General features: G+C 44.6%; 1 protein-coding gene across 3 annotated transcripts in view; it reads left to right on the forward strand.

The window, feature by feature from the left end:
- Positions 1 to 15,697, forward strand: part of CTBP2 (C-terminal binding protein 2) — a 139,145-nt gene that overhangs the window by 77,879 nt on the left and 45,569 nt on the right. For all 3 annotated transcript variants that reach the window (XM_057417350.1, XM_057417351.1, XM_057417352.1), the window contains exon 2: positions 537 to 696. In XM_057417350.1, the coding sequence (XP_057273333.1) occupies positions 639 to 696 (58 nt within the window). In that variant the 5' untranslated portion in view covers positions 537 to 638. The remainder of the gene's footprint in view (positions 1 to 536; positions 697 to 15,697) is intronic.

Consider the following 15,697-nt stretch of genomic DNA (forward strand, 5'->3'; position numbering starts at 1 on the left):
TCTATTTCACTGGCATTTAAAAGTGTGTACACTAGAAACGGCAGCTCTGGCATCCAAAGTTTAATGTTAACCCTTCACGTATCAAGGTAAGGACAGGCTATGGTGAACTCTGGAATATGTACCAAGGTCTCATTGTAAATTCAAGTTCCATTGATCACCTTTACAGAGCAAGGCTTAAATAAGGCATAAAAGTGGTTTGTGTCTATATGTGTGAAAGTACTGGAAAAGCAAAAGCTGCTTTCCCTTTTTTATGTACTCTCTAATAATCTTGCAGTGTCTGTGAGCCTACAAAAGAGCTGAATGGATTTTATCTGCTAGGAATAGGGTTTTAAGACAGAAATAAAACCGGGAAGGCCATACCACGCTTCAGCAGCTCTTGTGTACAGTGCCGTGCTTTCTGATTGCAAGGAAGATAAAGGGGCTGCAAGCTTGATTTGCAGTATAAGATGTGGGACTGATGGGATACCAGAGTTGGAGATGGGGAGGTTTCACCTGGCTTGCTGGCAATCCTCATGAGCCCTTTTGTTCCTCTGCAGGATCGACAGTGGCGGTATGCACGCCGATTCCTGTGAATATTCCTAAGTTCCTGGGGGACTGCTTTGCTTTTTGAATCAGGAAGTTGCAGAACACCCTCAAGGATGGCACTTGTGGATAAACACAAAGTCAAGCGGCAGCGACTGGACAGAATCTGTGAAGGTAAGAGCATGCTCCAGCTGTTCTGTAGAAGCTGACACAGGGTTAAGGTAGCACATCTAATTTTGCCTTGGTTTTCACAGCACTTAGACATAAAGAGATGCAGATTCAGAACTAGATCCCCCATCCTCTCTGCTGGCTCAAAATACAGTCATGCTGCTGTTGAAACATTGGGAAAGGATGTTCTGCTTACTCATTTGAAAATCCTCTCTAGTCCTGTGGTCCGGGTTTTTGTTTAGCTACCACATCTTCTCCTTTTATCCTGATTTGTAATGAAATGATCTAGTCAGTCCCAGTTTGAACTTATACTGTCTTTAGGAAAGGGTTGTGCTCAGTTAGATGTGCTGCTTTCTGGATGTCTCCTCTGGCCAAAGAAAGAGCTGGGATGCAGCCACTGGTTCTGTAATTCTTCCTTCCCACTCCAAGACAAGCGTCCCTCAGGGGCTGTGAAAGTAGATAATGCTGTAATATTGACTGTCATCCTATGAGAAATGATGGAGAATTTAAAAGAAGTTGTTAGAGTCTTTCTTATGGATGTGGGCATATCATTGGAACAGCTTTTCTTCCATTTGTGTGTGCTGATAGGGCAGATGTGCTGTAAATCAATCTGCTGTGAATCGTTCTTTATTAATAGGATGTTACCCTGCCACAGCACCAGTGACTTTTAGCTTTTACTTCAGTTTTCCAGCAGGAAAAGGTATTAGGTAATGTTTTCTACTGCAGCTCACATAACGTAAGTTACCCTAACATCAGGTGATGGCAAACAAGCTTTGACTTTTTGATGTGCACTGATAATTCTCCTATACAGACCAACACTCATGCAAGTTTTACTATCGGCAGCAAAGGCAGAACAGAGAAATTTTAGACTGAATATCTGAAGTTATGCCTCTTTTTAAAGGGTTCTGGTGTTCATCTTCTCTGAAGGAGATGGATAGTGGCCTGCAGCATAGCATTTTGCAGTATTGAATGCCAATGAGGTGAAATAGGTTCTGCTTGGGGATGAAAGTGCAGAGCTCACAGGGGAGATGCACCATGTCCATCAGAGCAGAAGGTGTGGAGCTTTGTAGAGTCTCCAATGAGTATAAAACACTGATCAGCAGGACCGGGTGTTTTTTGCCTTGATTTTGTGTGTTATATATTGCTTACTCTCCATTACTGTTGCTTTAAACGTGTCAGAGTTACTTAGCCCTTTTAATTTTTCTCTGTTATTTTGGGAAGGGTGAGGCAAAGCAGAGAAGATGAAAGTTAGGAAGGAGTACCCAGGGTCCGCTGCAGCGTGGAGCTGCCGATTTCTCCTACTGAATGTCACGAGCACTCAGGTGTAGTTTGCTATCTCATCTTCAAATTTTACTTTGAACTTGACTTAAAAGAGTTGTATCAGCTGAGCCTGGGTTTTCAAAAGCTGCCTGCCTGGTTTGATGTTTACTATCAGATCTACTTGCTGAGTGTACAAGAAATTCAAAAGGCTCGTACAAAAAACCTGCTAACGGAGCTTTAGATGTGATTGAAGTTGAGATTATTTTCCTCTGATATACGAGTTTTTTTCTTCTTTCTTGGTCAAAAGGTATTCTTTTTCTAATGTGTAAATGTGTAGAAGACAGAACTTTTTAAAGTATACTTTGTCATTTGCCACTTGTTCTGTAATTTGATTGAAATGTTGGGATTTACTGTTGTAAGACGCGGCTGCGTGGTATTTAGAAGCAGCAGATTAGGACTGAGGGTAAGCAACATTACAAAAATTGCCTTGAAAAATGAAAAAAACTTAGGATTTGCCAAAATACTTGACTTTTAGGACAACAGTGTACTATGGTGGCATCTCTGATGGCTATTTACTACTATAGGTTCCTAAATTTGGATTATCATAGAATCACAGAACAGTTTGGAAGGGACCTTAAAGATCATCCAGTTCCAACCCCTGCCACGGGCAGGGACACCTTCCACTAGAGCAGCTTGCTCCAAGCCCCTGTGTCCAACCTGGCCTTGAACACTGCCAGGGATGGGGCAGCCACAGCTTCTCTGGGCACCCTGTGCCAGCGCCTCAGCACCCTCACAGGGAAGAGCTTCTGCCTAAGAGCTCATCTCAGTCTCCCCTCTGGCAGGTTAAAGCCATTCCCCTTGGCCTGTCCCTACAGGCCCTTCTCCATAGACCCTCTCTGGATTTCCTGCAGGACCTCCAACTATTGGAAGAGTAAGATTACAGCATAGTACAGCACTGAAGTGGGGCCATTCCAGCTGCTGGGAAAACACACTTTGGAAAAAAAACACCATTTCTTGTGGTTGTACCTTAAAGGTACATGGAATAATCAGTGAGAGTTGGTGAGAAATCAGGGAACTACTTCAGCAAGACTGAGAAGAGGAGTCTTTGCTATCAAACTTGCTGAAGCACTTGTGCAACTTTCCTCTTTAAAAGGTGACTGTGATACAGAGCTCTATTTACCTGATGAACAGCTCAATGTTTCCTGGTCTGCAGGTGGCTTTCTGTGCTTTTCATGGAGTTGTACGTACCGTACCATGCCTTTTACTATTCACAACACAAACCCTTAGGGAGTTTTCTAGGAATGGTCTTTATTCCCTGCAGCAGGATGGCGGCAGGTCTGGAGGTTAAATACCCTCGGGCTACATATTGGAATCACTACTCATCCTGCCAAATGGGTTGTTCCTGGTACGGGCTCAGTAAAAACACAACTAGTCATATGTTGGGGGAAATAGCTTACAAACTGTTGTGGTGTTAAAAGAGTACGTTAAGAAGCTGCACTGTTTGTGTTACTCTGTTAAATGTGCATCTGGCATGGAAAAAATAATCCAAGCCATACCAGGAGGTGGAATCTTTGAAAACACTGGTTCATGGCCTTTATAGGCAGGTTTATGAGTTTTCCAGGAAGAGAAAAGCAGTTCAGCCTCCCTGCATTACTCAGCTTGACCAGTTCCTCTGTGTTGTTTTAACGTATAGTAATGACATGTTTGTATGACGGCGTTCCTTTTTGCTCCAAGCATGCTCTTTAGAAGGTGACCTTTTTGCACCAGGTAACTCAATCGAAAAACACAGGTGGGATAAGGGCGCAGACCTGAGGGAATAAAGGAATTTTAGGGCAATAGCCTGCAGGGAAGACATTTGGAGCAATCTGTTAAGAATTAGGTGGGTTTGTGATGCTTGTCCGAGCGCAGCAATGCCGGAGTGCGCTCGCAGTCATCTTGGCTCACCCGTTTCTTTCTTTTCTGCTTGTCCCAGAGAGTTTGGGTGCCTATTCCATAATTGGATCCATGTGGACGGAAAGATGTACCCAGTGAATAGCTGGGGCTTTTGAAACTAATATATGCAGAGTGGTTTATATAATTCCTGTTTCTGGAATTGTGTCTAATTACATAGCGGGTCAAAATACGCCTTGGAGGTGGAGCTGCTGGTGCTGGGTTCAGTTAGGCTTGTCCTGCACCCCCTAGTTCAGATCCTGTTCCCATTAGCTTGTAATTTTGCCGCATTGGAAATTCGTTTGAGCTGAAATTTTCCATTCCCTGATGAGTTTTTTACCTCCGGGTGGATTCGAAAATAAATGGGATTTGCAGCAAAACTTGTGGAGCCGTGTCTGAGCGGGACATGGAGACGGGTGTTCTGCTGTGCCTGAAACAAAGCAGAGCAGCACTCCTGCAGCCATGCAGTGGTACCCGCCTGCTCTGGTTTTGGCTAAAAGGGGTCTGAATCTTGCCGTGGTGCCCGGAGTGTGCTGTTATTGTTCCCAAATTTGGGGCAATTTCTCAGTCTTTGAGGGAAATGAAGTGAGAGATCAGCTGGGGGTGATGTCTTGTGCTCTGTAACGTTCTTCCCAGCACAGGGGTGGTGGGGGAAAGGTTGGGGACCTCTTCCAGAGTACAGGGGAAGAAGCAGGGTTTGGGGAGATGAGAGCAGTCAATTGGATCAAGGAGGGAGAACAGCCTGTGTGAGGAAGGTGAGAGCAGGAGCTCAGACAACCGGACCTCAAACTCAGGTGCTGCAAGAAATAATGTTACCCTTTCGTCCTTCATGACCACCCTCATTTTAGTTTGTTACGATGGTCTCCAATTGCATGATACTACAGATATATGTAGTATTTCCCCTTGACTCATAAGCCTGGCAGTTTCCTCCTGCTCTTTCCAGTGTCCTCTGCCTCCCTCTGGGCAGCAGAAAGTGAGTGACGCTCCAGGTTGAGGATAAGCTGTGGGAGGCTCTGCTAAGATGACAGAATGTGGGCAAGATGTGCAGTATTTCTGCTACCCTGTTTTCCTTGCTGCTTTGCTGAAGGGAAGGTTCAGCTGCAGAATCCAGCCGCAGACAGTTTTATCTCTGGTCAAGGTGAGCTGTTGCAGTGTGGGACTCTCACAGCAGTGTTTTCAAGCCATCAGCAGCAATAACCCTCAGGGCAGAAGCTTGACTGCCTTTCCTTTAGGAAACAACAACAGAGAGACATTAGGTGTCACTGTTTCTGTGCTACCTGTGGCAGAACAAGGTGTTGAGCAGTGCTTCCAAGGAACCCAAGCTCAGAAGGCAATGGCATTTCAGGCACATGACATCCATCATGGATCCAGTGCTCATATAAGGCATTCCCCTGCAAGGAAATAACTCGAAGCATCACTTCTCCCCAGCTTGCTGCTTGCTTAGATGTTCTTTGTCCTGTGCTTCTGCAGCCATGGTTAAGAGATATTGAATAATGTGTGAGCTAGACAGGGAGTGAGGAGCAGCCTTCCACAGTTGCTTGTGGGGTCTTTGGGAGCAGTCTGGCTGGAAGCCAGAGGAGGAGGTGCTATGGAAGTGTGCAGGGTTGTGTTGTCACTTCCTCGTGAAGCATCGAAACCTAAGGGACAAGGCAGTAGTGGTGGCACATCCAGGATACAGGATGGCTGTAACGGTTCTGGCTTTTCAGCAGTATTTGAACAGTGCGTGGTGCCTGGGGTCACACACCACTAGCAGCGGAATAAGCAATAGGTTCTCATTCAACAACTACAGTCCATTCACATTAAAAGATAGGGGAACCTTGCTTGTGGAAGCAGATGGGAAAATGTACTTAGAAACTGCAAAGCAGTCAAATTGCAAGTTGTAAAAGCAGCACAAATTCTGGTGTCCTCTCATTTTCCAAGCTGCAGTGTTTTGTTAATGTGTTATTGTGTAGGAAATAATCAGTTTAAGATCCTGTGGCACATGGAATACCAGAAAACGAATTGTTTCAATGCTCAGCATCTTTCCTCTAGAGCATTACGTGTCTGAGGGTCCCAGGAGTGATTGGGCAACTCTGGAAAGTGGCTTGCTCCTTTGTATAAGGTAACAGTAGACAAAATGAGTACATTAGATGCTTGGGTGGAGGGATTTTCTTCCATTCTTGCAAATTTGCATGCCAAGTAGCATCTGATAATACTTATTTTTACTGCTTAGAAATAGAATCTTCTTATCTCAGGAAATTCTTATCACCACTAGTCATTTGATGAGAAACAATGTGTTAAAGATGATATCAAGTGTGGAAGAAACTGCTTGTCCTGGGTAAAAGTGACTGACTTAGAATAAATATAGACTTTCTTTTTTTCCTAGTGGATTTGGGTTTCTTTGTTCCATAAATATAAAGCACAGTACAAGGATTTCCCTCCCACAATAAAGCCTTTTTATAGTTTCCACCTCAAAGCACATTAACTATCAGGCTTTTAAGGAAGACTTGCTTACCACATTTTGCCTGGAGAAAAGGCAGAGTTAGCTTGTCAGATCCTCTGCCATTGCACCCTGTGCTGATTTATGCTGACTGACAATCTGTCTGGCTGCTCCCGATGTCTTGCTCTTCTGAGTGTCCATATTTAGTTATTTGAAGCCTCCTTTATATCAGGCTTGGGGATTACTTGTTATTAATATGTTTTGTTAAAATTTTAAGGGTATTTTTAATTGGAGAGCATCCTGTGGAAGAAGAAAGTTCAAGCAACCACTAGGTTCATAGACATTATTCAGGCTAAAGATTACCTTATTATAAGACCTTATTTTGCCACAGGAGAGACTGAGATGAGCTCTTAGGCACAAGCTCTTCCCTGGAAGGGTGCTGAGGCACTGGCACAGGGTGCCCAGAGAAGCTGTGGCTGCCCCATCCCTGGCAGTGTTCAAGGCCAGGTTGGACACAGGGGCTTGGAGCAAGCTGCTCTAGTGGAAGGTGTACATGCATGACAAGGTGTAGGACTTGAGCCAGGTATGAAACCAGCCTGACAAAATCCCCCTGGCAAACAATAAGACACGTTTAGATAAGGTTACAGACAAAAAATGTCATTAATTCCATATGCGACTTTGTTGTAATCGATACGTGACTCAAAGTGTTGCAGAAAGGAGAGTTCCCCTTTCCCTGAGGCTTGAGTGGTCTATGCATAGGAACAGGGAAAAATACTTCTGTTATGTTCTCTTTGTGGTTTAGGCCACATCTATGGTAACTTAATATGTGTCTAACTCTTAATTCTGCCTTGTATTTTTCCATTTTCCCCCAGCCTTAAGACAAGGTTCTGTGTAACAGGCTTTACAACTTCATGTCATTAATTAAGAAACAATTACAGCTGATGACTTCAATGCCATCAACTTGATATTCATCCTTACCACATTTCCCATTTAAATTAACTGGTTTAGGGATTAGCATGTTGTCATCGTATCTGGGTTTTTCCTCCTCACTCTAAATCCTCCCCAGCATTTAAAGATTACTCAGAAAACATCCCCAGAATATGCAAGGAGAAGCCATGCGAAGGATCATAGGAGCAGCAGCCTCAGGGCAGCCTTGTTGTGTATTCCCAAGCTCTGGAGTGTGGGAGTGCTGCAGAAGCCAGCATCCAGGGGGTAGAATTTGAGTGCTTTACCTCTTCCAAGCATGTGATGGGAAACGATCAGTCCTTGGGGATAGATGAGAAACAGGATGGATTTTCCTTCAAAATGCCAGCAAAATCTCATCCCTAACTGCTAAGTTAGAATCTTTTGAGGACTGATGACGTTTGGATCTGGACCAGACTTTTAGGTGTGATTCTGATTCTCCTGAATATTCACTACTAAATATTTTGACAGGATTAGGACATCTGGCTATATTAAACTAAAGCTGCAGAGAAACACATTACACAACTCTTCTTTCATACTTTTTTGGTATCCACAAACAGATGTAATAGATCGAAGTGCCAAAACAGTGAAGGTTTTCATTATGCCTTTTATATCTGAGAGCTTTCTTCAAAGAGCAAGTTTCTGGAGTTGCTTGTGCATTTTTGTTGCCTTAAAATTACACGACATTGATCATTTCTTACTGACACTTTTATATGGCCTGTTAGCTTGACACTATTAATTTGCTTTGGGATTGTTTTCAGATTGTCTTTTTAGGGTTTTGTTAAAACAAAACACTCTCTGCTGCCATCTAGCACCTCAAAACTTACTAATAAACAGCTTCTGCTCATAAAATAGCCTATAGTTTTAGTTTGACATCCATTTCGGGGAGAAAACAGTTTCTCTGCCTGCTGTTGATAACAGGGATTTGATTGAATCGGCAAACCAAAGCATAGGATGCTGATGGCTTTGGCATCATCCCCACTGGGGAGCAGTGCTCCTCAGGGATGGTGAGGGACCACGGTAAGACTGCAGATGTCTCTCCACCTTTACTACTTTGATTTGCTTATTGCAGTACAATAATACAAAATTCCAGTCTTTTAAAAAAGCAATGCATTAAAGTGTTTTAGCTAAAGTAGTATTTCCTGCTGTTTGGTTTTGGTTTTTATCAGCATTGGGTTTGCAAGGGAAGTACGTGTTTCAAGCCCGTGGCATCAATAGGGGAAGTAAGGCAGAGACACCCTGAATCCCAGCCTGTTTATCTCCTCAGAACTGTGTTACCATCTAGCAATTAATTATTTCTTATGCAAAGCCCAGACACGCATGGCAGAGTTCAGAATTACAATATATATTCATTTAACAATGGATTTCTCTGCTGCTTTCTGGGACAGATATAATTCCTGTGCTTTTCATTACACATGCCGTTTAAATCTTGATCCTGAATTCTTATTAAAAATGATGAGATTTGACCTCAATTCTAATACCTAGTTTTGGAGACAAGGTGCTTGATGTGATTTCTAGAGGATTATTTTTAAGAACATTCGTAGATTAGATCTTTGGGAATAGTTAAGGGATGTGCCCAATGAACCTCGGCTGCTGGCTTTTAGACTGCTGTTCAGCATTCAGATTGGGGTTTATTTTGTAGCCCTTGAAAGTGTGTAGTTTTGTGGTGCAGAGATACATGTGGTGGTATTATTATACCTTTCTTGATGCAGGAATGCAACAATGCTGTTTCTGATAACTTTTACTGGAGTCTCCCCATACTTGAAGGCAAAATTGTTTCTGATTGAAGTGTCAAGAGCTTGTAGGATTCATTCCAATGCTTCAAAGTGTGTTTTCGAGCTGGGCTTCTTGTCTTTTACTGCAAGTGTATTTTAGATGATTGCTAGCTTCCTGTGTTTGTTACCTGCAATTTGATTTTCATCCCAGATGGCAAATCACCAGGGCTTTGCCAGGGGAACAGGATAGCATGAGGTGATGAGTTACTGCGTGCTCATCAGGATGCTTCTGTGCGTACCTTACTCAGTGATAAATGTAAGGTAATTGGAGGCAGGGTACCTTCTGGTGAAAGATGGGTGAAATACCTCTAGCCAGAGAGCTGTTGGCATGTGGCAGTGCTTGGAGACATAGCATAGGCTGGTCAGGAGGGTGGGAAGGAGCCCGTCTCCTACACCAAGCCCCTTCCGAGCAGAGACAGGCATAATAAAGCAACGGTGAGGCATGCGTTCGTGTCTGCAGTGATAAAATGAAAGGTCACTGTAGTTTCATGATGTGAAATGCTTCTGTGTGTCTTCTCAGCATGACACCAGCTGGTGTGAGCGAAGAGGCTTTGCATCCTCTCCTGTCACGTCGATATGTGGGATTTCAGGGGATTCTTGGGAAATTACTCAGAGCAGCACTGCAATATTGTGTCATCAGGTTTGAGAGTCAACGTCTGCTTTGTTTTTCCATGGGAGGTAGGCTCCTTTGTGCCTCTGCATTTATTTAGGTACAATATCGACCTTTTATTTTCCATATGCATGGGCCCATTCTTACACAGCTAGTGGGAGCAGCAACCGAACCCAGTTACAGATTCCGGTTTGTGCATAACATTTAGAGGCAGCATGTGCTCGTGCATTCCTGTAGCTTGTCACGCATGTGAGCCATGGTTATGGCACATTTCTATCCCAGCGCCAGGGGGGTTGAGCTGCAAATGGACATAAGCTTTTGTTTTTTGCTTTAAAATCATCAAAACCCAGAGTTACATGAGGCAGTGATTGTTTAATAATCGGCTGATCTTAAGAGTGTTTTGTTGGAGCGCACCAAATTGGTATTTGAGAGTGTTTTGTTAAAGTTACAAAGCATCTATGCTTTTGGTTTGGAAATTGGTAAAAGCATGTGGCATGGCTTCAAGCGCTGAGTGCTTTCAGATGCTGTTCTGTTCCTTTGATTATTGAAAATGATTCCAGCACAATCCTGCTAATTTTCTCTTTATACTCCTCTAATTTCGGGAGACTGTTAGAAAGTCCATCTAGGCAGAGTGCTTATTGCCACTGTGAGATTTTTGCAGAGCCAAATTTTAGCAAATGCACTAATTTCCAAGGATTTGGAACATTTCCTTCCTGCTTTTCTTCTCCCAGTTTATATTTTTTGTTAATTTGTGTGTGTGTGCATTATTTGCAGTGAACGCTATTCCTTTCCTTCTCCATAGTATCCATGATATACCACAGTATAGCTCAGCACCAGCTCATTTCTGCTTCCACAGCATCCTGCATGCTGGACGTAGGAGGATGATATTCAGAAAAGGCTTTGGGGGTCATCAGGCACAATAATGTGTGGGCCTTGGAAGCCCAGGCAGTGAGGGCAGAAGCATTTATCCTGCTGGTAGCTTTGTCTCTTGTCACTTGAAAACATATGACAAACACTGATTAATCTTAACACCATCTGAATGTGATGGGTGTATATTGTTATATCCCTCTTGATGGAAGGGGAATCGGTGAGTAAGGAATTAAGTCATTTACTTGCTGACAGTGGCAGAGGGAAGTGCAAAGGCTGGGTGGGTGTCCTGGTACCTGCTCTCCCTATTCACACAAGATGTATTTGTTTTCGAAAGGGTTCTTCACTACTAGGGGTAGAACTGCTCTGCCTTTGAAAGAGAAATAGCCTTTCCAATACTGATGCACCTTACAGTCTGTGCCAGAAATTACATTTGGCATGTTCACTACATTGTTTCAGTTCCACTCTCTCCCAGAAGGAAATAATTCGGGAGGAAAAAAAATCAACATTTTACCACTCTAAAGAATACTTCTTTTTTTTTTTTCCCCCAATAGAAACAAGATTTAAATTTGCAATTGGAAAGTATTTTACAGTAACAAACAGCAAATCTAAACCCAATCTGTACCGTTTTGCTACAGGGTAATTTTTCCAGCAAGTTGCTTTCAGAATCTGTAATGACAGGTTTTACATCAATGCGAATGAAATTTCACGTCCAACCTGCCCTGTGTCAGTGCTGCAGACACCAAAGAGTGCTGTTTACACAGTTGTGTTGCAGATATAGCATCTTGATTTCTTATCATAGGTATTAGGTGTAAAACAGACTCTCCTTGTGGGAAGAAAATTGCACTTTCTAGCGCTGTGTAGGATATTTCTTTCATATCCGAGGCGAGTGGTTTCCAGAATCCAATTTCATGCCATTTGGTTTTGAGTGCGGTGTTTAAACGCTGGGCCCACCTTCCTTCTACCCTGTCATTACCTTTATTCCAGAGCAGACTTCTCCCGTAGTCATATCGCAGCAAAATTTGCTGTGTGTTAGATCACCACTAAACTGAAACTCGGGTTATTAAGTCAGCACTGTGCGTTTTCCCTGTGATCTGAAATACCAGAGCATTTAATCTCTTGATCAGCTTTTTTCCCCCCTCTTCTTTTGTGTGTGTGTGTGTGTGTGTGTGGTTTTTAACTCCAAATACCTCTAGAATTAAAAGATAAAGGGAGAATAAATTTTCCTGTCCCACAGTCCTTCATCTCCCCCTCATGTTGAGAACATGAGTGCCAGAGCCTCCTTCGCTCCTGAGAATGCTGAGATGAGCTCTGTTGGGTTGTGCCTTGGTGCCTCCATATCCCCTCCTGGCCATTGCTGCCTGGGTATGAATTCAGGAATAGCTGCGGGGTTACTGGAATTTGCATAGGCAAAGCTTTAAAGAGTGCCAAAAACCGAAAAGAAAAATGGAAGACCCTTACTACCTATCCATAAATATTTCATTCTGATCATTTCTTATTCATTCCCTGGGGGTGTAACATAACCTTGCTGTGTGGTGGCATGGGAGGCTGCACAGCTTCAAAGTTCCTGGGCACATCTTCCCCTCTGGCTGTGGGGTTGATCAGCAAGAAGAGGGGCCAGCAGAGCCCTCCAAAGAGGACATACGCCCTGTGACTGCAGGGAAAAGTACGTGCCCTACACCCCTTGGTCCTGCAAGCAGTTACCTCTGCTTCGTGTGGGGCATAGGAACATTTAATTTGTTCCATTGAGGCCAATGAATGGAATCAATCATCCATATGCATGAGTGTTCCGAGTCAGGTCTGAAGTTAAAGTTTCCTGGCTCCTGTGAAGGAGGTGTGAGAGGAGCACATCCTGCCCAAGGGCTGCAAGGTTGCATCCATGCAACCATGCGAGGCAGTCCTCGGAGCCCAGACGTGCTCCTGCACTTGGATGGAAGGGAGTTTGGAGGAGGGTCCTCGGATCTTATTGTTGCCCATGTGTGCACTGGAGCTGGGCAGGGCGCAGCAACCAGTTACAGATCTGTTGGTTTGGGTGAGGATGCTTCTGTGCTGTCCATCATGTGGCCCAAGGGCTTGTTACAGGTTTTGTGCTGTTTTCAGAGGCAGGAAATGCTCAAAGCTCCCTTCTGACTTCCCTTGCAGTTGTTCAAGATCACCACTTTTAGATTTGAATTCCTCTATGGTGTGGTATTTTTCCATTGTCAAGCAGAGCTTTAACATGGCAGCTATGTTCATTAGTGATTTCTTTTGAAGGCAATGGTGGAAGATGCCCTTGATCTATAGACCAGGATTGTACTGTTCTTTTTCATATACATTTTTGGTAGCTTTCTTCTGCTGCTTCAGAACAAACAAATGGCACAGATCTTGTTGCATCCACTTGGGAATACAGTTTATTCTTTAGCAAAATGTTGTTGTAATAAAATGGTTTTGTTTGTTAAAATGTTCTCTGCTTTATTTATAAGCCACAAATGTATCTTCCCTTTTTGACTCTCATAAAAGAAGAAATTTTCCAATGCGCCTTCAGTTTGTCAGTTAATTCCATATAATGCCAATCAGATATTCCCTGAGAACAGCATAAATAATCTGCGGGGGCCCCTGTTTTGCATGGCTGTGCAATATCCAACATCATTTTAAGGGCTGTGGGTCTTGGGGGTGGAATTGGAGGAGAGAATGTTTGAAGAGGATTTATAATATTTACTGCAATAAAGAAATTTAGGGATTACTCAAAGATCCTGTCAGTATTTGGGTCAGAAATATAGCCCAGAGGTATTAGTATGATAGGCAAGTAGAAGCATTAGACTGTATTAGTGATTTAGCTATCATAATAGCACAATAGTCTACCATGTGATGGCTACTGCACTAAACATTTATTGTGGATTAGCCAGGAAAAATGCACAGGCTGTCCTGCAGACAGAGCAGAGCAGGTGACTGTTATCCCTTTGACCGGGTCCATCCTGGAAGGGGTATGTTTGAGGTGAGAAATCCGTGATCACAGCAAATAAAAGCAAACTCATTTCCATCTGACTATTTTTAATGTAAAAGGAAAGCGTTGCTTCCCCAGCAGTGGTTAGCAAACTGAATAACGTTTGACCTGTTCTTTGGAAAGGAATATCTGAGTGTGAGCAGCATGTGATAATTTAGATGCATGTTTTTAGCAACAGCTTTAATATCACCTCTGAAAACGGTGGCTATCTATGGAAATTTTCATTACATGCCCAAATAACATTTTTCTGTGGTGTGATTCCATCTAAAGCCTGTTGCCTGCTCTAAGTGTAATAAAAATAAAGGCTTAATCCACATGAATATTGAAACACTGCTAGGTACAAATTGAGTTTTGTCTGATGTTTCTGAGTGGTTTCACATCTCACAAACACAAAGTTTCTCCAAAGGAAGCCGGAGATAATGAACTAAACTCTACAGTTCCTTTTTGCTTTGTAAGACCAGGCTTCAGATCCCTTGAATCCTCCCCTCCTTTTCTGTGACCTCTGATAGTGTCTTAAAATTATACAGTCCAGATTACACCTCCACAATTTGCAGTCCTGGGATGATGAAAGGATTTATGTATTATGATACTAATGTAAAGAATCCTTCCGGAGCGTAGTTAGTACGGCTAATTTGAAACTACAACAAAAAAAAAGTCATTTCTGAAGCAAATTCCAATATAAAAGCATTAAAGAGACCCCTAACTAACTTCTAATCATTCTTGTGTTCTTGAGTGCCTTGCAGCAGCCTTTTCCTTAGGCCTGCCTGCTTGCTCCCGTTCAATTTGTCCTTAGCTGTGTGCAGTGGATTAGCATTTCATCAGGGTGGATTAAGATTGAGCTGACACTGAAGCTTTCCTTTTTATTTTTACATGCGTGGGGACGAGCGGATGCATGGACATTTCCTTATCCCACCGATGATTCCTGGTGGGTGCTGGTGCAGCCGGGAGCCCTGAACGCAAGAGGAAAGCGCCAACCGAAACGTTAACAAAACAGCATGTAAAATGATAACAAAAAAAGCCATTCCCCAGGGGAGAAATTGCATTGAGGTTGCTGGCTGGGAGATTTCATCAGGCTAAAATGATGTCACATGGAGCGAGGGCTTTAGCAGTTTTATTTAGCTCCTAATCCCTGCACACTGCTCGGCCAGTTGTCCATGTGCGCGCCGTCCCCAGCGGCACAGGATAAAGCATCTGGGCTGAGCGCGGCAGCCTTCTTCATCAGCACACTGCACGGGAAGGGTCTGTGCCTCCTCCGACCTGGAGCGAGGGCTTTGCCTGCTAAGGTTTCCAAGGATTAATAATTCAGGGAACGCTTTGAAAGGCAAAACTGCTGGCGGGTGGTTCGTGAAGTCCCGGGAGGGCTCAGGCAAAGCACAGTCCGCTTTTGATGTGCGCTGGAGACGCGTTGAGAAGGAAGGTGGCATCTCTTCGTTTCGGTGGGATCCAGCAGCCTCGTCGCAATGCCCATCCCCAGCAAGCACCCCAACATCGGCCGCTCGCAGAGCTGGGATGCTTCCGGATGGTACGAAGGCAACTGGGAGAGTGAGAACGCCTTCGAGTACCAACGCCTGCCGGGCCGGAGGAGCTCGCTGACCTATGGCAGTGAGGGTGGCTGGTATGAGCTGCCAAGAGCCAACGATATCACCTTGCAGGGCGGCGCGGAGCTGAAGCAAGAGGCGTACCCGTACCAGGACAACGCTTTCCCCCCGGGGCCCCTAAGGAAAGGCTCTGTCCCCGACTTCGCCTACTGCGACCGGCAGGCGGCCATGGCGGGCCGGGGCTCCCTGCCACCCCAGGATTACTACAGCGACCCGTCCCTGGCGGCTAGGTCACCCAAGGACCCCCGCTGCTATCGTGACCACATGGTGACCAGGCCATTGGCGAGCTACGGGGCACCCGGCACACGGATGTCCTGGGAGCAGCCCCCAGGGCGCCTGCCTGCCCCACCGGAGGCTGCCCGCCTATACCGGGACCCCAAGCTGGGTCTGGATGGGCAGCGAATGCGTGGCAGAGATGCCTCTCCAGCATGGTACGGCACGGAGCCCCATGGACCGCGGTACGCAGCAGAGCCCCCTGCTTTCCCTGGTAGGCAGGTTTATGGTGATGGGTCGGAGAGGCCACCCGAGCCGGTGGGGAGCAGGCAGGCTGCCCCAACATGCCTTGTGGTGGATCCTGCCGGCAACACCGGCAGCAGCTATGGG

This window comes from Pezoporus wallicus, unplaced genomic scaffold (assembly GCF_028554395.1).
Source record: "Pezoporus wallicus isolate ANWC-B61680 ecotype Strahan unplaced genomic scaffold, APGP_CSIRO_Pwel_v1 contig_8188, whole genome shotgun sequence".
Classification (NCBI taxonomy): domain Eukaryota; kingdom Metazoa; phylum Chordata; class Aves; order Psittaciformes; family Psittacidae; genus Pezoporus; species Pezoporus wallicus.